The sequence below is a fragment of the Oratosquilla oratoria genome, chromosome 38 (assembly GCF_046742065.1).
Source record: "Oratosquilla oratoria isolate Oo_2021 chromosome 38, ASM4674206v1, whole genome shotgun sequence".
In the NCBI taxonomy this organism is placed as follows: domain Eukaryota; kingdom Metazoa; phylum Arthropoda; class Malacostraca; order Stomatopoda; family Squillidae; genus Oratosquilla; species Oratosquilla oratoria.
Window position 1 is genome coordinate 25,030,467 of NC_134814.1, and position 27,571 is coordinate 25,058,037.

Genomic DNA, 27,571 nt, shown 5'->3' on the forward strand with positions numbered 1-27,571 from the left:
CCCTTGAGCCACGGAGAGCAAGGGAAGTCGTGGAAGATGCTGATGCAGCGGCCTGGAGGTACTTGTCCCTGTTCTTCCAAATTGTTGATCTCGGGACACCCATTTCCGCTGCAACGGCAGGATGAGCCATACCTGCCTCACACTTTCTTATAAGCTCAAGCTTATCTTTGAAAGGCAGGAAAGTGTGTTCCTTAGGGGTGGGGCCGGAGGTGGATTTGCGCGGCATGGTGGTGGAACAGCGGAGCGTGGCTTGCCTCGACAATGGCTGGGGCGAGAGTGAGACAGAGTGGCGCATCGGGAGTGGCGGTAAATTCAACCGGGTGCGTGGCACGCGAGATTTGAACGTCGAATTGTCGAGTCTGGCTGTCGAACCTTGAGGGTTGGGTATAAATTAGCTACTGTCGAATTTGTGATAATTCGAATTGCGAACGGTCGAATTGCGGTGACCCCCTGTATAGCAGTTTGCATTAGCTGATAAAGGCTAAACATTTTTTTCCTTTTTCTTTCTTTTCTTTTTTCTTTTCTTTTTCATTGTTATTAACATATTAAACCTTCATTTTCAGATGTACAGTGTAATACAGCATGACTTCATATGGAAATAGTACATCAGCAAGAACAAGCAGCAAAGCTTGCCACGCCACTCCAGATTCAACATCATTGCAGCTTGATCCAATGGACATGTCAGTTGCCTGGAAACGTACCAATGAAGACAGTAGCATCCAACTGTTGAAACAATTAGTCCATTGTTTTGTATTGCAAAGGTCACCCAATAGATGCCACATAAACACTAAGAATGAAGAAGAACGTCTTCACCAGCATTTGAAGAAACTGACATATCACACACTTCTATCACATAGGAAAGGTAATACAGTGAATATAAAGAATATTCAAGTATCTGTTAATGGGTGAAAAGTTAGATTGTGTTTAGTTCTTGCCATGTCAAAATGTATTCTTGCTATACAAGGGGGCTTCAAAAAATTTGAGGAAAAAGGACGGTATGAAAAAATGGTTTCAGTTATGATGTTTATTTTTCAACATATGTTCCATTAAGGTCAATACACTTCTGCAAATGTTGATCCCAGCCTTTAACCCCTTCCATACGGTGCCGCACACGTAGGTGTCATGGGGAGCGAGTGTATTCGCGAGGCTGCCATATCGGCGTCTTGATTATATTTATTGTAGTCGCCCCTCCATAATGACATTCTTTCTAATTCTTTTGTAATCGCATTTTCTATGATTATCAAAATTCACGGGTGAAGAGAGAACGATCGATATAAGCGGTGACTATATTTTATGATGCGAGTATTATTACGACACGTCGTACGGCTGGCATTGGCTGCTGCCACCGAGATCTAAGTCCATGACGCCTACGTGTGCGGCACCGTATGGAAGGGGTTAAGTCCATCTTAGTAGAACTGAGGATCATGTGATCCGAACCATGTCAGAGCAGCTCTTTTTACATCTTCAATTGATGCAAAATTGGTACCTTTCCATTATTTTTTTAAGTTTGGAAACAAAAAGAAGTCAAATGGGGCTAAATCGCATCTGTAAGGGGGATGTCAGATGATTTCCCATGAAAATTCATATAGCACAACTCTTGTCTGCCGAGCACTGTGAGCACGTGCATTGTCGTGGTGAAGAGGACACGTTGATGCAGGTTTCCACGACATTTTTATGAGACTTTTTTGGACAGTTTTCTCAAAACGCATTCATAATAAGTAGATGTAATTGTTTTCTTGTTCTTGAGGAAGTCAACCAGCAAAATCTCTTCTACATCCCAGAAGACAGTGACCTTTCCTCTTGAATGCTCAGATTTTGCTTTGATTTGTCCACTTTCACCCCAGGGCAGCCACAGCTTTTATTAAATTTTGTCCTCGGTATCATACTGGTAAAGCCATGTTTCATCACCTGTCACAATTCTCTGCAGAAAAGCTTCAGAGTCTTCATCCCACTCGATCAAAATTTCTATTGAAAGATCTGCCCTTGTTTACTGCTGATCTGGGCACAACAGCCTAGGGACCCATCGAGCGAAAAGCTTGCCTAGCCTCAAACTCTCTACTGGAAATGTGTGTGTGCAGAACCCACGGAGATATTGAGTGTATCTGCTACTGATTCAGTGGTTATTCGTCTACGTATTCTTTTCAATCATGTCGCAGACATCATCAATGTTTTTTTCACAAACTGACATTGATGATCTGCCACTGCAGGGCTCATCTTCAATTTTGTTTCTTCCACCTTTGAACCGACTTATCCATTTGTAGGTTGTTGATTTCTTTGGGGCATTGTCACCATAAACTTGTTTCAGAGCATCAATGATTTGCATATTCTCCCAACCGACTTTCACCATGAATTTAATGTTAGTCCTGGCCTCGATTTTGGTGGATTCCATGTTGCTTGAATAGTGTCTGATTTCCAACTGGTGGCTATGCATCATTACCTGCATTTATTGGTTCATGTTTGAACTTGTTATAACATGTTGGTACAAGAATTTCCAGGTGCAATAAAATCAAATTCCTTCCATATAATTTTTAGTTATGGGCTTTCTCCATGAACTTTTTTAAGCTCCCTCGTATATTACCATCTATAATTTGGAAAGGAATATTTAGGGGGGAAATCCACATTCTGATTGAAATACAATGAAAATAATACCACATAGGTGCACTAAAAAAATTTGATGACATAAATAAGATACATACATATACCAAGGCTTTTCCCCCTTAAAAGGGAGGTACCCCCCCAAAAAAAGGCATAGAATCATTCCATCCCTAAATACACTCCACTCCCCTCCAACCCCCCCCCCCCTCCCATCTTAGCACCTCCTGGATGACGGTTCATCCCTGCACCTTGTCCGCTGCCTAGGGTCAGAGGCAGTGTTGCAAGGCACAGCACATCCACAGCAAGGCTGCTTCATTAAATTGGCGACCCCCCCCTCTCCGTCCCCCCATGCATAAAAGGAGAAGACGGGGAGAAATCCCTTCAAGCTGCGTCAAATTTTGCTCACACATACTACCTCGCCCCCCATCCCCCCACCCATTCCACCTCATGCATCACAACATCATCCATATACAACCATTCTCCATTCACCCCTGTCTTCTGTCCTCTCCCGTCCTTCCTCAACAGACATTCCCCTCTTCCCCAAAGCCCCCTTCACCCCATCCATCCATCTCATCCTAGGACATCCCCTCATGTTCACTCCCTCCACATCTGCCTTTCATATCTCTTTTACTAGTCTTTCTTCACTCATTCTTTCCATGTGTCCAAACCATCCTAATACTCTTTCATCAACCCTATCTCCCAACTCCCTTTCCATCCCTGTTCTCCTCCTCACCTCCTCATTTCTCACTCCATCTAGCCTAGTAACCCCCATCATACTTCTCAAACACCTCATCTCAAACACATTCAAACTCCTTTTCTCTTCCTCTCTTATGAAAATAAGATAAAGAGAAAATAAAAGCAGGTATGATTTTATCCACCTTCAAATCCAGAAGCAAATGAATATCCAGGGTGAATGAAAAATATCATGAGAAATAGGTATGTGGGGATGGATGTAAGGAGAAGATTGTATGAAGGGGTGATTATGCTTGCGACACTGAATGGGGATTTTGTATCTTAATTTGTAATGTATATGGGGACTTGGAATTTAAGGTTGACAGAAGGGAGATATTTAAATGTGTTTGAGAGGTTTGGTGTATGTTATGAGGATGGATAAAGTAAGAAATGAAGAGGTGAGGAAGAGTGGGGGATGGAAAGGGAACTGGGCGATAGGATAGATGAAAGAACACTGGGATGGTTTAGGCACATGGAAAGAATGAAAGTTGAAAGACTAGCAAGAAGAGTGGAGTGCAGAGGTGAATGGAGTGAACTTGAGGTGAAGACCAAGAATGAGATGGATGGATGGGGCAAAAAGGGAATGTCTGTTGAGCCGGGAAGGGAGAAGGCAAGATATGTTAGTTGAGAATGGTTGTGAATGGAATATATATCAACTTGGCCCAAAGGGATTTCTCTCTGTCTTATATATTTTGTGCATGAGGGGACAAAGAGGGAGGATAACTGTGTAAATGAAGATGCTTCCCCTGCTGTGGATGTACTGTGTCTTGCTGCATTGCTTCTGACCCAAGCAGTGGGCAAAGGACAGGGATGACTTCATCCACAAGGAGCTAAAATGAAAGGGGAATGGGAGATGCATGGGTGGGGATAGGGGCATGCCTTGGCTGGCTACCTCCCATATAAGGGGAAGAAGCTTGTTGGTATATAGATAAATAGATCCAAAAAATATTTCACTTATGTCTTCATGTTTACCTTGCACAATTCAGGATTTGTATGAGCAGCTTTGAGTCATGGTAAATGTTACCAAGTCGCCACTTTCCTACTGCTAATTATGGCTAAAACTTTCAGTTTGGCATGAGATATGTTGTATTCAAATCAAACTAGTTATGTAGATATGACTAGATGCATATAGCTTAATATATATTGTTTATCTATCAGATTGTCAGTAGTGTGACATGATTGTACACTAGTGATTTATGCCACTTAGACATTTAATTTATTCTCATTTCAGAGGTGAATAACAATGATATAGGTAGACTAAATGAAGTTGAAGAACTGTTATGGAAAACGTATGAGTTGCGATGTCAGCGGCGATTTGATGAGGCGTGGCAACTGGAGAAGAATTTGAAATGGTTGAGAAAAGCTGGTATGCATTGATTCATATTTTGATGACTTAGAAATAGGTAATGTTTTCATGCATGATGGTGTTATCTTTGTGATGTTCAGCATTACTAATGGCTTGTATTTCTTAATAACCTGTTTAAGGTTTTACTTATCATATGACTAACAATTTTACTTAGGTTGTCTAGAAGAGTCTAGTGATGTGAGGTGTGTACTTCAATTCCTTGTTGCTTTGAGTGAAGAAGGGGGCACAAGAAAGCAAACCACAACTGCCTATATCAGGCCACGGACTTTGTTTGATGCAAGTGTGAGTGTGCTGTAGGGTGTTTTTACTCAGTAGAAATCTAACTCTTTATTTACTTAATTTTATTTATTTATTTTTTTAATATACTTTCATGTTGCCATAATATAAAATATTTGTCATAGGAAATTTTTAGACGTATTAAAACTTGAGTATTTTGGGATGAATATTCTTTATCTTTAAGTGGCTTATGTGATGCTATAAGAATGTTATCATTAGGTTTTCTAGATATTAATATTGATTTTAGGAGGACTCTAATTATAAAGTGAATGGACCTCTTAATTATGGAGAAACCTTCATACACACATTGTCAAGTGGCCACCACTATACTCAGTACCCACCTGAGGTGTTCCAGCTACCCAGTATATTTGTGATGTCTGCTGCCCAAGGGAACACAAGAAACAGTACAAATGAAGACGAACAGCGTTGGAAAAATTTATGTGGTGCATTGCCAGGAACTGGACTTAGCACCATGTTTCTCCCTGGCAATATCCACAGTGATATTCATGGGAGGTGAGCTGAGATCTATGTGTCTGTTGTTGAGTAGCAGACTACTTAATGGATTGTATGTTTACTCTGCTTTAAGTTACATTTTGGTTATTTATACATATAAGAACCAGGAGGTGCTCAGATGAGAGGGAGGGTGGGAGGGGTGTGGAGTGTATTTAGGGATGAAATGGGTGGGAGTGTTTTTATGCCTTTCCCTTTTTGGCTACCTCCCTTGGAAGGGGGAAAAAGCCTTGGTATATGTATGTATGTATGTATACATATAAGAAAAGGAAAAAGACATAACAGTTCATGCAAGGTAACCACTTTAGAAAATAAACAAATGGAGCAGAGTGCTTTCGTATATTACATCTTCAGTGTAAATTACAAAGAAAGAGGGTACAGCAAACATAATATAATATGACAAGAGCATAAGGAACTACACTTACATTTGGTAATTGTTGGCTATTTCTTTACAGATATGATTATCTATCTTATACAATCCTTTGTTGAGGTTAAAGTTGTTATCATTTATAAATTTTATAAGACAACTTTCAATTAGATTTCTCTCAATAATATTATTGTTGAAAGTAAACACTCTAGCGTTTTCCCAGTTGATAGGGTGATTAAAAATGCTTAAATGTTTAAAAATGGCATTTGACACATTTTTTGTGTTGTTTTATCCAAACAGAAAGATCTTTTGCCATTTGGCCTATATAGAAGTTATCACATATTTTGCAAGGAATTTTGTACACACAGCCTTTTTGCCAATTTTTAGAATGATTAATTAGGTATTGTTTGATTGCGCTATTGTTTCTGAAAGTTACGTTGATATCGTTGATATTAAAATTCTTGAGTAATTTGGGAACAATAGTTAAGTTTTCTTGGTAAGGTAAAACTACTAGATTATTATGGTCCTTGGGTGTCACGCCCTAAGCTCTGTTTTTGTGTGTTACATCAAACTCTAAAACAGAGTTTGAGTAATTCATACAATCCAGAGTCTCAGAGAAGAATCGCCCCTCTATAGATACATCCAACACGCCAGGATAAAAAAAGAAGATATACAAAATCACTGAAATATTTACTAACACAACTAGTGAGAATATCTCTTACTTGCAAAGTACCGACAATGTGCAGAGGTCGAGTGCAGAGGGAGCAGCGTGGGTATCTGCACCCCCCGATTTATACCCCAGCCGCACAACACAGGTGCTACTGCCCAAGTGCCAACTTATCTTCATACATATTTTCCTATCCCTATCCACCCAACTCCACAGATCCGTTACTTCCTTTATTTATGCATGGAGAGGGTTCACAATAATTCCCTAGCTTATACCTTAACCTACAAGACAGTGAGGTAGAAAAGGAGGGGAGGCGCTAATTCGTCTCCTTCTTCTTGGTTAATGCGCCCCTTGACCTCAGCTAGCGGGCGGCGTTGGTTTCGTACCACTCCGCCGCTTGCCTACGAGAGCTTTCGCGCGCGTTCTAGGTCAACAGTCTTAGCGGACAAGGAGTCATTGTTCATTCTCACCCCATAGGGCTAAGGTGGTCAAGAGAGGGGACGCCGTCTTCACCACCGTCGGACTTACGCCGCTCCATATTTGGTCCGTGTTATAGGTCACGCCGAGGGGTTGCACAACACAGTGTAGTCATGCTCCAGGAATGAATATGTCACATCACGAGTATGAACCCGGTGTGACGTGACATTGGGTTTGTTAGGCTGAGAGTTGTAATAAGTTTTCCTTGCAAAATTGTAACAAACATCAATGAAATTTTTAGGATATTTCAATCCAAAACTGATATCATAAACATTTCTTATTTCCTCATCAATGTACTTGGGACTGCAGACCTGTAAAGTGCTAAGGAACATTGATGAGAAAACTGATCTTTTTACATTATCAGGGTGGGAAGAATAGTAATGGATGTATGAGTTTACATTAGTTGGTTTTCTATATGCACTAAATGTAAGGTTTCTTTCTTTACGATGATTATTGACGTCTAAAAAGTGTAGCACTCCATCATTTTCCACTTCAACCATGAATTTGATAGACTTGACTAGGTTATTAATTTGTTTGAGGAATTGTGACTCATCAAAGTGATCAAGCTATAGACAATGAATGTCATCAACATAATGTAACCAAATTATTCCTGGTGGAATTATTTTACTTAAAATCTTGCTCTCAAAGAATTCCATTTATAAATTGCTGAGCATGGGAGAGAGACAATTTCCCATGCTCATGCCAAAAGTTTGGGCCTAATACTTATCATGAAATTGAAATTTGCAATCTTTAATGGAAAGTTCGATTAATTGAATAATGCTATGGGTTGGGAGTGGCATTACATGTTTGTCTAGTTCAACTTTAAGGAATTCTATGAGATCAGTTATTGGAACTTTTGTAAATAATGACACTATAACTGATTAATTTGAAATTGTAATTAGGCTACATGTTATTAAGTTTGTGTAGGAGATCAGAGTTATTAGTTATATGAGAGTTGGAAATAGTGCCGACTAATGGACTGAGAATTGGTACAAGCCATTTAGAAAGTTTATAGGAGGCTGATCCTATGGACGAAATGATGGATCTAATAGGATTATTTGGTTCATGAGTTTTGATCAAACCATACATATGTGGTAAGGGTGGACTTAACTTATGGAAGTGAATTTCTTTATTAGATCACTATGGTCTTTGAAAATGTACTTGATCTTCTTGTTATAATTACTACTGGTGACAACATTGGGTTATTTTTAAGTTAAATGTATGTACTGGTATCATTTAGTAAATTATACATTTTGTCAAAATAGTCCTGCTTATTTAAGATAACAATCACCTTTGATTTATCAGCCTTAGTAATATGGATGTTACTATCAATTTTCAAGTTATTGATAGCGATTTTGAATCTTTCAGGGCAAGTTGATATTCCTTTACAAACATTGATGTCCTCCACAGATAAATCAGAGCAAGGCTTTAAATTTAAAAATGCTTTACTGATGTTAAGGGCACTAATACGAAACTGGTTGTTGGAGAAACTAAGTCTCCTAGGGCAGTTGTCGTATCTTCACTTAATGTTTCGTCTGAAAGGTTCACTACAAAATCTGGATTGACGTGTTTCGTCCAGTCACTATTTTTGATGAGCATTTGTAACTTCTTATCCAGTTTACATGAATGAGAATTGCACACTGATCTCATTTTGTTGTAACAATAGTCCAAGAGCACTTTCTTATGTTCAGATGGTATAGCACAATTGAAACTATTCCACTTGTTCCGGTTTATCCGAAATGCTTCTTTCACTTTTAACTTGCTGATGTCAATGCATGTCTTCAAAATGATTCGTTGGAAATAATCAAATGGATGGTCACACATTTTCAAAAGTCTTTGAGGAAGTATAGATTTTGGTAACACTTGTTCTTTAAGACACTTTTGTAAGAACTTTAGACATGGACACGACTTATGAGCTTTCACAAGTGCCCTGGAGAAATTGTTGATGAAAGGGGGAAGTCCAGGGTTGACGAGAATAAAGTCACGGAAGAAGCGTGTGGTATCCATAATGCAATAAAAACACTAGGAATGTGTGTTTTATAAATGCAATTTCATGATAAGTATTATGCCCAAACTTTCAGCATGAGCATGGGAAATTGTCTCTCTCCAGTGCTCAGCAATTTATATATGGAATTCTTTGAGAGCAAGATTTTAAGTAAAATAATTCCACCAGGAATGATTTGGCTACGTTATGTCGATGACATTCTTTGTCTATGGCCTGATCATTTAGATGAGTCACAATTCCTCTAAAACAAATTAATAACCTAGTCAAGTCTATCGGATTCATGGTTGAAGTGGAAAATGATGGTGTGCTATCCTTTTTAGACATCAATATTCATTGTAAAGAAAGAAACCTTACATTTAGTGCATATAGAAAACCAACTAATGTAAACTCATACATCCATTACTATTCTTCCCACACTGATAATATAAAAAGATTGGTTTTCTCATCAATGTTCCTTAGAGCTTTACAGGTCTGCAGTCCCAAGTACATTGATGAGGAAATAAGAAATGTTTACGATATTAGTTTTGGATTGAAATATCCTAAACATTTCATTGATGTTTGTTACAATTTTGCAAGGAAAACTTATTACAACTCTCAGCCTAACAAACCCAAGGACCATAATACTATACCAAGAAAACTTAACTATTGTTCCCAAATTACTCAAGAATTTTAGTATCAACGTAGCCTTTAGAAACAATAACACAATCAAACAATACCTAATTAATAATTCTAAAAATTGCCAAAAAGGTTGTGAACACAAAATTCCTTGCAAAATGTGTGATAAATTCTATATCGGGTCAAAAGGCAAAAGATCTTTCTGTTAGGATAAAACAACACAAGAAATGTGTCAAAGACGGGAATGAGTCAAATGTCATTTTTAAACATTTGACCACCTCACTCCGGGCAAAAATCTCGCGGGCAGCATTAGCTGCCAGACGTACGATGTTGCGTCATAATACTCGCATCATAAAATACAGGTAGTCGTCGACTTACGACCTATGCGACTTATGACTGATCGACTTTACGACCACGAGATAGTGCAATAATATTTAACATTTAACCCCTTCCATACGGTGCCGCACACGTAGGCGTCATGAGGAGCAAGTGGATTCGCGACGCTGCCATATCGGCGTCTTGATTATATTTATTGTAGTCGCCCCTGTGTTTTTACATTCTCCCAAATGTGCCCTGAATCCCATTCTCTGTGGTTTTCAAAATTCGCGTGTGAAAAAGAGAACCATCGATATAAGCGGTGACTATATTTTATGATGCGAGTATTATTACGACATGTCGTACGGCTGGCATTGGCTGCTGCCCACGAGATTTAAGTCCCGTAGTGAAGTGGTTAATAGAGTAATAGAATTGCAATGTTATGCCTGGCAGTGCAGTACAATTACTTTGCACGCCGTGAGACGCGAGTACGATAGTTTTGGCAGGTTACCTGCAGCGTCAGCTTCCCTCTCATTCAGGAGCATGTGGTATTTCTGACTTCATTCATGACAAGGATTATATCTTTAATTTTTTTGTGCTTCAAACCCCCATGAAGATGTCTAAAAGAAAATTATCTTTCGATATTTCCAAGCCTGCCAAGAAACAAAGAAAGGTTATTGATCTTGACACGAAAATGAAAGTGATGAAACATCATGAAAGAGGGAAGAAAGTTAATGTGATAGCACGTAAACTTCAGTTATCACATTCTACAGTGTCGGTAATTTTAAAAGACAGAGAGGATCTCAATTTTGCCTTGGATTTTATATTTTAATGTTTTGCAATTAATAAAATGTAACAGTAAAACTTTTTTATGCCTAGTCTGTTGTCGATAACAATATGTTCAGTACAGCATTTTGTATTTTTATGTTTTGCAATATTTTCGGTACAGTATGTAAACGAAAAGAATGTTTTGAAATATTTTTTTCCTAATTTTGCCTTGCATTATGCATTTTTATGTTTTGCAATCAATAAAATGTAACAGTAAACTTTGTTTAAGCCTAGTCTGTTGTCGATAACAATATTTCCGGTACAGTACGTAAACGAAAAGAATGTGTTTTGAAATAAATTTTTTCCTAATTTTGCCTTGCATTTAGTATTTTTAATATTTTGCAATTAATAAGATGTAAACTATACAGTACAATGATTTTAATTTAACCAACAAATAAGTATTTGTAGGTCAAGGATGACAGGACTTTATTCAGTATGCGTAGGCCTGCGCTGAATGGCCTACCGGCTCCGGCACTTGGCCTTCGAGCCAAAAATTCCATAAATCAATCAATCAGTATGCGTAGGCCTAGGCTACGTTTCCTAACGACAATTATAAAAAGAATAATGAATATTAAACAACGTAGCTCGAAGATGATAAGATTTTATTCAGTATGCATACGTTTTCTAAAGAAAGTCTGATGATAGAATAATATAAATGTTAAAAAATACAGTATTGAATATCATAGGTCAAAGATGATAGGATTTTATTCAGTATGCTTAGGCCTAGGCTACTTTTCCCAAAGAAAATCAGATAAAATTATAAAAAAGGTTTAAAAAATACTATACAACATAGTTCAAAGATGCTAAGATTATTTCAGTATGCTAAATATAATATAGAATATACATGTATACAGTAACAAAAATAATATTTAAAGGGTAATATATACTGTATATATATAAAGTCCGACTTGCGTCCAGATCGACTTACGACCTGTCTGTTGGAACCGAACTCGGTCGTAAGTCGACGACTACCTGTATAGTCACCGCTTATATTGATCGTTCTCTCTTTCACCCGTGAATTTTGATAACCATAGAAAATGTGATGAAGCCAGTGTAGAGAGTATGTCAGTTACGCAGGGACAACTACAATAAATATAATCAAGATGCCGATATGGCAGCCTCGCGTATCCACTTGCTCCTCATGCTGCCTACGTAGGCGCAACCATATGGAAGAGGTTAAGCACTTTTAATTACCCTGTCAACTGGGAAAATGCTAGAGTGATTACTTTCAACAATAATATTGTTGAAAGAAATTTAATTGACATACGTACATATATATACCAAGGCTTTTTCCCCCTTACAAGGGAGGTACCCAAAAAGAAGAAGGCATAAAATCATTCCCACCCATTCCATCCCTGAATACACTCCACACTCCTCCACCCTCCCTCGCATCTTAGCACCTCCTGGATGACGGGTCATCCCTGCACCTTGTCCACTGGCCTGGGTCAGAGGTAGTGTCGCAAGACACAGCACATCCACAGCAAGGCCGCTTCATTAAATCGCCGACCCCCCCCTCTCCGTCCCCCTATGCTTAAAAGGAGAAGACTGGGAGAAATCCCTTCGGGCTGCATCAAATTTTGCTCACACATACTACCTCACCCCCCCATCCCCCCACCCATTCCACCTCATGCATCACAACATCATCCATATACAACCATTCTCCAATCACCCCTGTCTTCTGTCCTCTCCCGTCCTTCCTCAACAGACATTCCCCTCTTCCCCAAAGCCCCCTTCACCCCATCCATCCACCTCATCCTAGGACGTCCCCTCATGTTCACTCCCTCTACATCTGCCTTCCATACCTCTTTTATTAGTCTTTCTTCACTCATTCTTTCCATGTGTCTAAACCATCCCAATACTCTTTCATCAACCCTATCTCCCAACTCCCTTACCACCCATGTTCTCCTCCTCACCTCCTCATTTCTCACTCTATCTAGCCTAGTAACCCCCATCATACTTCTCAGTCACCTCATCTCAAACACATTCAAAATCCTTCTCTCTTCCTCTCTTATGTTCCATGTTTCTGCCCCATACAGTGCTGTTGGCACAATCACTCCTTCATACAGTCTCCTCTTAGCATCCATTCCCAAATGTCTATTCCTCATTACACTTTTTAATCCACCAAGGCCTTTACTCGCTTCTCTCAATCTACATTCTACCTCCACCTTCACTCCAACTTTTCCTGCCACATTTGCACCCAAGTATCTAAAACTATCCACCTCCTCCAGTCGCTCTCCCTTAACACTTCCAGTCTACTGCCACTTTCACCCCTTGTACATCTCATCACCTTACTTTTACCCACATCTATCTTCAGCTTTCTTCTATCACACACTCTCCCAAACTCTGTCACCAACTTCCTCAATCCCTCCTCCGATCCTGCCACAAGCGCAGTGTCGTCTGCAAACAACAGCTGACTCACCTCCCACTTTTCTCCATTTTCTTTAACCATCTCCAATAAGTGGTAGCCTATTAGGTTGGACTAGTAATTGGTTGAAAGGTCGAAAACAGAGAGTTGTTTTAAATGGAAAAACTTCTGGATGGAAAAGTGTTGCAAGTGGAGTTCCTCAGGGTTCCGTTCTTGGGCCACTTCTATTCATAGTATATATAAATGATATAGACCATGGACTAAAATCTACTGTTTCCAAATTTGCTGATGATACAAAACTGTGCGGAGTGGCAAATGATCACTCAAACCAATTAGATATTCAAGAAGATTTAGATAAATTACAGCAATGGTCTGAAAAGTGGCTAATGAAATTTAACACAAGTAAATGCAAGGTAATGCACATAGGTAAAAATAACAGCAAGTACGATTACAAGTTATTTGGAAATTCGTTAACAAAAGTGGATAGTGAAAAAGATCTCGGCGTAATTATCAGTAACGACCTCAAATCATCCAAGCAGTGTATTTCAGCCTCTGAGAAAGCAAATAAGATTCTGGGATTGATTGCGCGATCTTTTGATTTCAAAAGTCCATCACTCATTAACAAGCTATATAAATCGTTAGTTCGTCCACATTTGGAATATGCTGTTTCCGTATGGTCACCGAATCTCATTAAAGACATTGACAGACTGGAAAAAGTACAACGGCGAGCCACAAAACTGATTCCAAATATCAAAAATAAATCATACGAAAATCGACTTAAGCACATGAATCTGTTTTCCCTAAAAAAGCGTAGACTCAGAGGTGACTTGATACAGGTCTTTAAGATTTTAAAGGGAATTGACAACATCAAAAGTGACCAAATTTTCACATTGAATGAGAATCAGACAAGAAACAATGGTCTCAAACTGTCCGGAAATAGATTCAATTTGGAAGTAGGTAGAAACAACTTTGCCAACCGTGTAGTTAATGAATGGAATAAACTTCCTGCACAGGTAGTGCAATGTAGTTCAGTTCGAAGCTTTAAGAATCATTTAGATAAATACCTAAGTAAGATGCTGTAATTATTATAATTTATGTTATATTATTTGTTTTTGTTTTGTTATAATTTGTCTGTCTGATTTTCATTTATTATTAGTTATATGTCAATTTATTATCATTTACTATTTACCTGTTTGTTTGTTATTCAACTATACCAATGCATTTATTTATGTATTTTAATTGTTATTTACATTGTTATAGTTTTAATTTATTATTAATATGATTTTTTTTTTTTTTTTTTTTTTGCATCCGACCTAGATATGGATCAAAAGGTCTCCTGTCGGCATGCTTTGCCTTTGTAATCCTTTGTAATCCCTGACCCACTACCCTTGCATTTACCTCTCGCACTACCCCATCCATGTATAAGTTGAACAGCCAGGGCAACATAACGCATCCTTGACGAAGTCCTATCTTTACCTCGAACCACTCACTCTCTCCATTTCTAATCCTGACACAAGCTCTACTACCCTCATAAAAACTCTTGACAGCTCCTAGAAGCTTTCCTCCTATCCTGTAAATCCGCAAAACCTCCCACAGTGCCTTTCTGTCTACCCTGTCGTAAGCCTTTTCCAGATCCATAAAAGCCCAAAAAACATCTTTCCCCTTTCCTATAGGTTTCTCACATATCTGTCTTACCACAAAAATCTGATCTACACAACCTCTACCCATCCTAAATCCACATTGTTCCTCACCAATTACTATTAAATTTACAAACGATAACAACTTCAACCTCAACTTAGGATTGTATAAGATAGATAATCATATCTGTAAAGAAATATCCAACTATTACCAAATGTAAGAATGCTAGACGTGTGACCCACACCTGGACAATTCATGTCCACCACCTCTCTTAGTGTAGTTCCTTATGCTCTTGTCATGCTATATTATGTTTGCTGTACCCTCTTTCTTTGTAATTTACACTGAAGATGTAATATACAAAAGTGCTCTGCTCCATTTGTTTATTTTCTAAAGTGGTTACCTTGCATTTATAAAACACACTTTCCTAGTGTTTTTATTGCATTCATGGTGTTCATGTTCATGTTCATGTTCATGGTGTTGGAAAAAATGGGTGACAGACTAAATTGGAGAAGAATGTGTAGACGAAGACAACAGTCTTTTCCATCAGAGGGGTGAACAAGGATTGAAACTGGCATAATTGTTGAGGAAGAAATTATTTGCAATTTTCACTTAGTTTTAAGGAGGAAGGAGTGAAAGGGTGATGAGAATGAAAATGGTGAGAATGTTCCTTTTCCATGCCAAGCCACTTTACTGTGTGAATAATGCTGCATAGAAAAATACATTGTTACTTTTTTCACCTTATAAACATCAACTGTGTCTTGTGACACTGCTTCTGACCCAGAGCAGTGGGTGAGATGCAGGGATGACCCATCATCCAGGAGGAGCCAAGATAAGAGGGAGGGAAGGGGGTGGATGGGAGTGGAGTAGGTGGGGATTGAATGGAGGGAGTGGATTCTATGACTTTCCATTTTTGGCTACCTTCCTTGTCAGGGGGAAAAGCCTTTTGTATATGTATGTATAAATATCAACATAAACATCAGTACTTACTCTTATTCATATTTCAGGGCACTTGGAGCCATGACTCAATCCAAGAGTCGTCCTATCAGTCCAGAATTGGAACTGACTATTCCAGAGCTTCCTGATGATTTTCGTGGTTACAAAAGGGTCATCAGAGTTCCAAAAGCAGTTGTGCAGTCACCTGAAACTGTGAGTTCGATTATTTTTTTCTAAGACTAGTTAGATTTTATTTTCCATTGAATAATTAAGTAATACCCACTCTGTGTTTTACCCATGTATATATATATATATATATGTATATATATATATATATATATATATATATATATATATATATATATGTATATATATATATATGTATGTATATATATATATATATATATATACACATACACACACGTCTGTTGGATGGACGGCGGAGATTGACGTTCTGAAGAAAAAGTGAAATTCTTGTGGATCTCAACGCAAAGGAAGTACCTATTGTATTTACAAGGGGGGGGAATTGCTCGTGGTGTAGTGGGAAAGTGAGGAAAAAGGAGAAGGGGAGGGATAACTGAGGGAAATGGAAGGAAATGAGGAAGGAGAGGACTTGGTCCAGGCAGGCAGACGCCATGTAAACAAAAGAGGGCCGGACCAATTTAGTGATGACGAAAGGTCTAACAAAAATGTAAAGATTAGAAACATAGATATGAGTAGCACAATAGAAGGTGAGGATAATTTCCATGGATTCAATGAAGGGGTGGGGCGGATACCAACCTCCCCCAACTGGCAAGACTCGAAGAAAAACTTGAACAAATAACCGAACATTGGGAGAGTAGGTTCGGTAGAATGTCAAAAATGGCAGAAAGGGTTGAAAGATTGGAAGCACTAGAGAAGGCAAACGAAAACTTAACTAAGGAAATAGAAGAACTAAAAAGACAGTTAAAAGAAGTAAAAGAGGAGAATGAAGAATTAAAGAGGAATAGTAAGGACAACAAAGAGGGTTGGAAAAAATCCAAGAAAACAGTAAAGTTGCATTTACTGACATAATCAAACAACAAATGAAAGAACAAACTGAAGACTCAGTTATTAAAGTGATGAGACAGAAGGAGAATATAGTAAGAGACTTAGCAGATAAAAAGAAATGTATGATTATATTAGGAATGGAAGAGAAACATAACCCAGATAGAACCACAAGAATCAAAGAGGAAAATGAAAAAGTAAGTTTACTAGAATCAGTTCAGGAAGATGAACCAGAAATAATGAAACAAATCAAAGAGAAGTTTAGGCTCGGAAAGTATAGTACAGATAAGACCAGACCAATTAACCCCTTCCATACGGTGCCGCACACGTAGGCGTCATGAGGAGCAAGTGGATTCGCGACGCTGCCATATCGGCGTCTTGATTATATTTATTGTAGTCGCCCCTATGTTTTTACATTCTCCCAAATGCGCCCTGAATCCCATTCTCTGTGGTTTTCAAAATTCGCGGGTGAAAGAGAGAACGATCGATATAAGCGGCGACTATATTTTATGATGCGAATATTATTACGTGACGTCATACGGCTGGCATTGGCTGCTGCCCACGAGATTTAAGTCCCGTACTGAAGTGGTTAAGATTAAATTCAGGTCACAAATGATGGCAGAGAATATCTTATCCAAAACAGGGAAACTAGCAACAAGTGAACAATATAAAAAGGTATGGATAAAAAGGGAAATGAATAAAGAGGAAAGAGAGGAGGAAAAAAAGAAAAGACTTGAAGCTAAGGAAAAAAACGAGACCAGAACAGAGTCAGAAAAGAGAGATTCTATTGTAGAGTAGTGAATATGAAAGTAAGGAAATTCGACATACTAGAGAAAAATAAAAGGGAAACAGAGAACACAATGGAAGTGGTAGAAAACTAAGAGTGTCTTACACAAATATAGATGGATTAATAACAGGATTGAATGAGCTGAATGATTATCTGAAGGAAAAAGGACCGGACATAATGGGAATTGTAGAAACAAAATTAAAAGGTCCACTACCACCCAACAGTGTAGGACATGATGCATATAATTATTGGATTAGAAACAGAGAGACAAAGCAAGGGGGTGGAGTTATGTTCCTGACTAAGAAGGATATAAACGTGAGGTGTGTCACATATGGAAAGAATACAGTAGAGATGATTATGATCGAAGTGGAAGACAGAGATAAGAAGAGCAGAAAGTTTGTGATAAATTATGTGCCTCCGAAAACAGCCTCTTGGGAAGAGAGTGAACATAAAAGTATGTTAGAAGACACAAAGATAACATTAAATAAGATAATGGAAGATGGAGGAAGAATAGTTATGATGGGCGACTTTAATTGCAAAGAAATCTGCTGGGAAGAGATGACAGTAAAGGGTGGAGACGGCTCATGGGGAGCCGCTCTACTTGAGATGATTACTAACCATACAATGACACAGTGGATACAGGAGAACACTAGGTATAGAAAGGAAGAACCATCGAGACTAGACCTAATAATTACATGTGAACCTAGAATAGTGGAAAAGATTGAATATAAAACACCAATAAGTAAAAGTGACCACATATTGATTGAACTGGAACTAAATGAGGAAAAATACATGAAAAGAAATAAACAATATAGAAAAGGAAGAATGATGCATGAAAAAACAAACTTTGATAAAATAAGAGAATTCTTTAAAAAAGAAAACTGGGAAGGAATATACAAAGAAGAAACAACAGTGGAAGAGAAATGGAATATTTTGACAAATTTTTATAAAAAAAAAAAAAAAAAAAAAAAAAGAGTGGAAAAGTATGTCCCAAGACAAAAACAAGAAAAAGAATATGTAATTGCTGGTACAACAAAAGTTGTAGGGAGTTAAAAGACAAAAGAGACAAAGCTTGGACCAGATGGAAAAAAGACAAAAGGCCTGAAAATGGAAAATATATACTTGTTATAGAAATAAATATGTACAAACGTGCAGAGAGGAAAAGAGAAAATATGAAAAAGATGTCATAGAAAAGTGTAAAGATCAACCAAAACTATTTTACAGATTTGTAAACAACAAACTGAAAAACAAACAAGATTTGGAGAAATTAAGACAAGGAGGAGTTGAATACACAGAGGAAATTGAAATGGCAGAAATTATGAACAAACATTTTAAATCAGTGTTTAAAAGGGAGAACATACAACCTGAAGAGATCAAATGGAAAGAGAAAGTCCCCCCCCATGAAAGAAATAGAAGTAACAAAGAATGAAATATTGAAACACTTGAGTAATCTTGATGTCAGAAAATTGCATGGACCAGATGAAATAGCAAACTGGATTTTGAAAGAATGCAGGAATGAACTGGCAGACAAAATACATAGCATAATAAACAGTTCCTTGAAAGAAGGAAAAGTTCCAGAAGATTGGAAAAAAGCAAATATAGTACCTATATATAAAGGAGGAAATAAAGAAGACCCTACCAACTATAGACCAGTCTCTCTAACAAGTACAATAGCAAAAATTTGTGAAAGAATTGTCAAAAGTAGATGGGTAAAATATTTAGAAAAAAACAACATGCTAAATCCAAGACAATTTGGATTCAGACAAGGACGATCATGCGTCACCAATTTAATATGTTTCTATTCAAGGCTAATAGATATAATACAAGAAAGAGATGGATGGGCTGATTGTGCATTTCTAGACCTAAAAAAAGCTTTTGACAAAGTACCAAATAAGAAGTTGCTTAAGAAATTAGAAACTGAAGGAGGAATACAGGGCAAACTGCCTAATTGGATGGAAGACTTTTTGCAAGAAAGGAAAATGAGAGTAGTGATAAGAGACCAACACTCAAAATGGGATGAAGTAATAAGCGGTGTCCCGCAAGGAACAGTTCTGGCCCCAATAATGTTTGCTATATATATTAATGATATGGATGAAGGAATTGAAAGCTATATGAGCTTCTTTGCAGATGATACAAAACTACTGAAAAGAGTGAACACGGAAGAAGATTGTGAATCACTACAGAGAGATCTAAATAAAGTATGGGAATGGAGTAGGAAGTGGGAGATGGAGTTCAATACAAAAAAGTGTAGTATACTGGAATTTGGAAAAAGCAAAAACAGAATAACAGGATCATATAAATTGGGAGAAGGAATAAAAAAAGTAGAAAATGACAAGGACCTGGGAGTCATTGTTATGAATAATATGTCACCTGAGAAACATATAAATAAGATTTTTGGAGAAACTTATAATTTAATAAGAACAATCAAAGTTGCATTTACATACCTGGATGAAGAAATGGTGAAGAAAATTCCAATCACCCTGATAAGACCAACGATATGGTCACCAAGTACAAAAAAAATGTAAAAAAAAAACCTTGAAAGAATACAAAGAGCAATTACAAAATTGGCACCAACACTCTCAAAACTATCATATGAAGAGAGACTAGCAAAACTTGAACTACAGACACTAGAGCAAAGAAGAGAGAGAGGAGATTTGATAGCTATTTACAGAATCATGAAAGGCATAGAAATTACTGATAGAGAGAATCTGATAAAATGGGATGATAGAAATACAAGAGGACACGGAAAGAAAATAAAAAAAAAGACAGCTATAGAAGAGATCTGAAAAAGAACAGCTTTCCTCACAGGGTAATAGACAGTTGGAACAAGTTAGATGAGAAAGTGGTGTGTGCAAAAACAATACATGAATTTAAAAATAGTTGAGATAAAATGAGATATGAAGACGGGACACCACGAGCATAGCCATTTTGGCCCCAGTGCCTGGCCGTCGGCCAAAAACTCATAAATCAAATCAAATCACCACAAGCATAGCTCCCCTTCCCGTAAAATACAACTAGGTAAATACACAATTACTTTTGTATATCTTGGGTTTATACAAATGGGCTAATTTTCTTAATCCTGACACTTTTTAATCCACTTATTTTTGCTGTTCTAGGAAAAGAAGTGCTTTCATACTGTAAATCTCGAAATAATTTTTATACAAGCTTTTTTCTATATTAATAAGTGACCAAAATTTATCATGTATGATGTGTTTCAAGCTCTTGTCTTACACGGATCCTATAAGTAAATGTTATACAAATTTCTTCAGGTTGGAAGTGATGAGGACAATGTATCCTCAGGTAACAGTGTACACTGGCCACCTGTTGATGAGAAGGAGGAAGTAGATTGGGAAAAAATAGCACAAATGCCACCTTTGCCCAATAGATACACTTGGGAGAACCGTGGTCATCGTGCTGTAGAGAAGGAGAAGCCTTTCTTATCTGAAGCAGGACCAGAAACTGTCCTTAGGTATGAAGTCATTTTATGTGTTTACCCAATTATTATATTGATATTGCTCACCCCCAGATAACCCTGAATCAAAGAAACACCAAACAGCCAGACTGTATGGCTAACTTCCACCATTGGACAATCCATCGATCAATCTGTTGTCTTGATATTTCTTACAGGAGACTCACATCTTCCAGGTAACCAGCATTAGCCACCAGTTTGTCCTATAAGTCACTCTAGGAAGAAATTAATTCTACCTGTGTGTTTCTTATGTATGTCATAAATATCAACTAAGTGGAATGGAGTGATAGGACTGGAGAACCTGCAGTCTTTATTTTCTTCCTGTAAAAAGTTGTGGCATAAGAAGGTCTGGGAGGAGGATTTACCAAAACTAGTAATAGTGTCTTCAAACATCCATGACTGGGATATAGATGAGATTGGTGGTAATTTTTTTGTGAGAAGGAAAATGAATGTATTAGTGTTGTGGGAAACTAAGTTAAAAGGGAGGGGTGAGTTCAAGATTAGGAGTGTGATGGGGAGGATGTGAGGTGAGTATGTAAAGGAGGGAAGGAATGGCATTGCTGAAAATGATGGGATAGGAAAGTGTATGGTTGAGTGGAGTGAGGTGTCATTAAGGATATTGTAGGCAAAGGTGAAGTTGAAATGGAAGATTTAGACTTTTGTGAGTGCACATGGTAATTAGAAAAATGAAGAAAAGAAGTTTTTGTTTTGTTTTGTTTTTTAGCCAAATGTGAGCAGTTAGGACACATGATTCCACAAGTGTAGCTGTATATCCATATGTTATAGTTATTTGAATGCAATTAGGTAAGTATATGGTATAAACAGGAAGGAAGGAAAGGGATAAATGCAATAAGAGTGAAAGAGGGAATCTGTCACTCATTCCTAACCTCCTCACTTTGTAGGTAGTTGTATATACAACCTGTCTTTTTATATACCAAAAGGCTTCTTTCCCCTTATCAGGGAGGTAGCCAGTTAACCACTTGAGTACAACTCAAATTCTTACATGCAGCATGCTGTATTACTCATTCTCTTTTACTCTGAGTAATCATAAACACAGAAAACGTGATTAAACCAGTTCACAGAATCCAGGGGTAACTCATGTACTAACTAGAAATAAAATATATAATCAAGACACCAATGCTGGCATCCTCATGTACCTACTCATGCCTCATGACGCCTACATAGGCATCATTGTACCAAAGTGGTTAAGGCACACACCCATTCGACTCCCATCCACCACCCTTTTCCCTCTCATCTTAGCTCCTAATGGATGAAGGGTCATCCCTGTCTCCTGCCCACTACCCAGAGGGCATATACAGTACATATATACATATACCAAAGGCTTTTTCCTCCTTACAAGGGAGGTAGCCAAAAAAAACAAAAGCATAAAAACCATTCCCACCTATTCCAACCCTAATACACTCCACTCCACTCCACGCTCTACCCTCCCTCTTATCTTGGCACCTGTATGATGGGTCATCCCTGCATCTTGTCCACAGCCCTGGGCCAGAAGCAGTGTTGCAAGACACAGCACATCCACAGCAAGGCTGCTTCATTAAATTGGTGACCCCCCTCTCCTTCCTCTCATGCATAAAAGGAGAAGATGGGGAGAAATCACTTCAGGCTGTGTCAAATTTTGCTCACACATACTACCTCACCCGCCATTCCACCTCATACATCACAACATCCTCCATATGCAACCATTCTCTATTCACCCGTCTTCTGTCCTCTCCTGTCCTTCCTCAACAGACATTCCCCTCTTTCCCAATGCCCCTTTTACCCCATCCATCCATCTCATCCTAGGTCACCCCCTCATGTAACACTTCCTCCAGATCTGCCTTCCCTATATACAGTAGTTAGGAATTTTTTTTTTATCAAGGAGATGTATTAAGATTTTAATCTTCTATAGGTTATGGACTGTCTTCAATGAATTATGGAGTTGTTTTGATCCTAAACTACCAGAACCAAGGTATCGTGTTAAGGGTCATGCTGAACTGTGCCGAGATGTTTTACTGCTTCTCGTCGGCATACCCTCATCCAGCTTTGAAATCAACCAGGTAAGGGAATTTTGCATCTATCTATCCTTTACACATATCCACTTCCTCCACTTGATTCTATAATCTTATACTTGAATCGCTTCTAGACAATTCCAAAGTTTATGTTTCCATTTGCTTTTCATTGTTCCATTGCCTTATGGGACCTTCCATATGTTGCATCATGTCTTGACTAATCACTGTGTAATAAGTAGTTTTTTCTTGTATAAGAGCTACCTTTTATGAAGGCTGTATGTAAATTTTGGTATTGAAGAAGGGTTTGTAATTATCTGATTACATATCAGTGATTACCCAGCTTGCTGGCTGAGCGGGTTAGGGCATCATTACTTGCGGTGAAGGTCAAGGGGATGGCAGTTCGAATCCTGCCACTGGCGAAGTTGAACCAAGGGCATGGTTAATTAAATTCCATGCTACAAAGTCTTCTGCGAGGGCCATCATCCTAGCCTTCCTAGAGGGGGGAGTTTGTGACATTAAACCATATCATCATATCGTCATCATCACCTATTAGAGGTTTTCCAGTATGAAGAAAAACACAGTGTTATCCCATCCCATTGGGGCAACAGGTTTGTGGTCAGAGAACTTCAAGACAGCAGTTGGTTGCTCATGTCATTGGTATTTCTATTATAGAAAACTAGCTTTCCTGTCTAATGCTTGATTATTATCTATCAAGAGATTGGTGAAACATATGCTGTCATGCTAGGCCACTGTTTCCCAACCCTGGGGTCACCAAGTGCTTATCCTGGGGTCACCAAAACATCTTGTATGCTAAATTTTTAAATTCATGTTGCTATAATAAAATTCAATTATGTTAACTGTCTTTTATTTTATATTATTTGTTTATTTGTTTATTATTATTGATGGAGTGGTTGGGAAATGTGGAGTTCCAGGAAAGAATTGTAGTGGAGAGTTGATGGTGGAGATGTGTCTAGAAAGAGAGTTGATGATAGCAAATACAGTGTTTCAGAAGAAAGTCAAGCATAAGTACACATGGGAAAGGATGGTAGATAGAGCATTAATGGACTATGTAGTGGTAGATAGGAGTATAATAGGAAGAGTTAAGGATGTACATGTGCTAAGGGGAGAGAGTGGAGTAATATCAGATAATTTTTTGGTGGAAGGTAAGTTGAGAGTGGAGGATAGATGGAGAAAGTGGAAAAGGACAAAAGGTAGGGAGGTACTTAGAGTGAACTCTTTAAATGAAAAGGAGGAGTACAAGAAAAAGCTGAGAGAGGAATAAAGGATAGAGTAGAGCTAGGAGTGGAGGAGGAATGGGGATGGTTCAAGGAGGGAGTCACAGAGTGTGCAATGATGGTGTGTGGAACAAGAAGGATGGTAGGAAATAGAAGAAAGAGTAGTGAATGGTGAGATGAGGAAACAAAGAAGGTTGTAGAAGAGAAGAAGAAAGCTTTCACAGATTGGTTACAAAATAGGAAGAGGGAGTCATATGAGAGGCACAAAGAAAAGAAAAGAGAAGTAAAGGAGGCAAAGAGGAGAGCAGATGTGAAATAGGGTAAGAATATGACAGAAAATTTTGGAAGTAATAAAAAGATGTTTTGGAAAGAAATTAAGAGAGGAAGAGGAGGAGAATCAAGTAGAGAAGAAAAGGTAAAAGGTGCAGATAGATAATAATGGAAGAAGACAGTAAGGGGAAGATGGGCAGAATATTTTAGGGAGTTGCTAAATATGAAGGAGGATAGGGAGGGAAAGATAGTTGCAGTGGGATGTGCTAAGAAAATGAGTGCTGAGTGAAGAAAATGGAGGAGAAATATGGAAGGATGAAGTGAAGACAGTTGTTAAGATGATGAGAGCAGGTAAGGCACCTGGTCTGGATGGATGCCATGCAGAATGTCTAAAAAAAGGAGGTACAGTGATGGTGGACTGGCTGGTGAGGTTATTTAATGTTTGCTGGAGAGAGGGAAGAGTGGCAGAGGACTGGAGGAGTGCCTGTATAGTTCCACTTTACAAGGGAAAAGGAGACAAGTGTGAGTGTAGTAGTTTCAGAGGGATTAGCTTGTTAAGTGTAGTTGGGAAGGCTTATGAGAGGCTCTTGATTGAGAGGAATAGAGGGAGTAATTGGCAAGGAACAGTGTGGATTTAGGACAGGTAGAGGTTGTGTAGATCAGATTTTTGTGGTAAGACAGATATGTGAGAAAGCTATAGGAAAAGGTAAGGATGTCTTTTGGGCATTTATGGATCTGAAATAGGCTTATAACAGGGTAGACAGGAAGGCACTGTGGGAGGTTTTGCAGATATAGGAATAGGAGAAAGCTTCTAGGAGCTATCAAGAGTTTTTATGAGAGTAGTAGACCATGTGTCAAGATCAGAAATGGAGAGAGTGACTGGTTTGAGATAAAGGTGGGACTTCATCAGGGATGTGTTATGTCACCCTGGCTGTTCAACTTGTACATGGATGGGGTGGTGCGAGAGGTAAATGCAAGGGTAGTGGGTCAGGGATTGGAGATGTTTAAAAGAAATGGAGAAAAGTGGGAGGTGAGCCAGCTGTTGTTTGTGGATGACACTGTGCTTGTAGCATGATCAGAGGAGGGATTGAGGAAGTTGATGACAGAGTTTGGGAGAGTGTGTGAAAGAAGAAAGTTGAAGATAAATGTGAGTAAAAGTAAGGTGATGAGATGTACCAGGGGTGAAAGTGGCAGCAGACTGGAAGTGAACATTAAGGGAGAGCGACTGGAGGAAGTGGATAGCTTTAGACACTTGGGTGCAAATGTGGCAGGAAAGGGTGGAGTGGAGGTGGAGGTAGAATGTAAATTGAGAGAAGCGAGTAAATGCCTTGGTGGATTAAAAAGTGTAATGAGGAATAGACATTTGGAAATGGATGCTAAGAGGAGACTGTATGAAGGAGTGATTGTGCCAACAGTACTGTATGGGGCAGAAACATGGAACATAAGAGAGGAAGAGAGAAGGAGTTTGAATGTGTTTGAGATGAGGTGTCTGAGAAGTATGATGGGGGTTACTAGGCTAGATAGAGTGAGAAATGAAAAGGTGAGGAGGAGAACATGGGTGGGAAGGGAGTTGGGAGATACATACATACATATACCAAGGCTTTTTCCCCCTTAGAAGGGAGGTAGCCAAAAAGGAAAAGGCATAAAAACACTCCCACCCATTTCATCCCTAAATACACTCCACACCCCTCCCACCCTCCCTCTCATCTGAGCACCTCCTGGATGACGGGTCATCCCTGCACCTTGCCCACCGCCCTGGGTCAGAAGCAGTGTCGCAAGACACAGCACATCCACAGCAAGGCCGCTTCATTTAATCGGCGACCCCCCCTCTCCGTCCCCCCTTGCATATAAGGAGGGGACGGGGAGAAATCCCTTCGGGCTGCGTCAAAATTTGCTCACACATACTACCTCACCCCCACCCCCGCCCATTCCTCCTCATGCAATCACAACATCATCCACATACAACCATTCTCCATTCACCTCTGTCTTCCGTCCTCTCCCTTCCTTCCTCAACAGACAATCCCCTCTTCCCCAAAGCCCCCTTCACCCCATTCATCCACCTCATCCTAGGACGTCCCCTCATGTTCACTCCCTCCACATCTGCCTTCCATACCTCTTTTACTAGTCTTTCTTCACTCATTCTTTCCATGTGTCCAAACCATCCTAATATTATTTCATCAACCCTATCTCCCAGCTCCTTTTTCACCCCTGTTCTCCTCCTCACCTCCTCATTTCTCACTCTATCTAGCCTAGTAACCCCCACCATACTTCTCAGACACCTCATCTCAAACACATTCAAACTCCTTCTCTCTTCTTCTCTTATGTTCCACGTTTCTGCCCCATACAGTGCTGTTGGCACAATCACTCCTTCATACAGTCTCCTCTTCGCATCCATTCCTAAATGTCTATTCCTCATTACACACTTTAATCCACCAAGGCATTTACTCGCTTCTCTCAATCTACATTCTACCTCCACCTTCACTCCATCTTTTACTGCTACACTTGCACCCAAGTATCTAAAACTATCCACTTCCTCCAGTCGCTCTCCCTTAATGTTCACTTCCAGTCTACTGCCACTTTCACCCCTTGTACATCTCATCACCTTACATTTACCTACATTTATCTTTAGCTTTCTTCTATCACATACTCTCCCAAACTCTGCCACCAGCTTCCTCAATCCCTCCTCCGATCCTGCCACAAGCGCAGTGTCGTCCGCAAACAACAGCTGGCTCACCTCCCACTTTTCTCCATTTTCTTTAACCATCTCCAATCCCTGACCCACTACCCTTGCATTCACCTCTCGCACCACCCCATCCATGTATAAGTTGAACAGCCAGGGCGACATAACGCATCCTTGACGAAGTCCCACCTTTACCTCAAACCACTCACTCTCCATTTCCAATCCTGACACAAGCTCTACTACTCATAAAAACTCTTGACAGCTCCCAAAAGCTTTCCTCCTATCCCATAAATCTGCATAACCTCCCACAGTGCCTTTCTGTCTACCCTATCATAAGCCTTTTCCAGATCCATAAAAGCCCAAAAAACATCCTTCCCCTTTCCTATAGCTTTCTCACATATCTGTC

General features: G+C 39.0%; 1 protein-coding gene across 8 annotated transcripts in view; it reads left to right on the forward strand.

The window, feature by feature from the left end:
• LOC143020020 (gamma-tubulin complex component 6-like) overlaps positions 1–27,571 on the forward strand; it is a 167,920-nt gene that overhangs the window by 25,327 nt on the left and 115,022 nt on the right. For 7 of the 8 annotated variants that reach the window (XM_076176129.1, XM_076176132.1, XM_076176135.1 and 4 more), the window contains exons 2-8: positions 564–862; positions 4,559–4,693; positions 4,848–4,975; positions 5,217–5,482; positions 15,761–15,902; positions 20,772–20,971; positions 22,881–23,028. In XM_076176129.1, the coding sequence (XP_076032244.1) occupies positions 583–862; positions 4,559–4,693; positions 4,848–4,975; positions 5,217–5,482; positions 15,761–15,902; positions 20,772–20,971; positions 22,881–23,028 (1,299 nt within the window). In that variant the 5' untranslated portion in view covers positions 564–582. Of the gene's footprint in view, positions 1–563; positions 863–4,558; positions 4,694–4,847; positions 4,976–5,216; positions 5,483–15,760; positions 15,903–20,771; positions 20,972–22,880; positions 23,029–27,571 lie in introns of those variants that run through there. The other variant, XM_076176136.1, reaches the window with a different exon arrangement.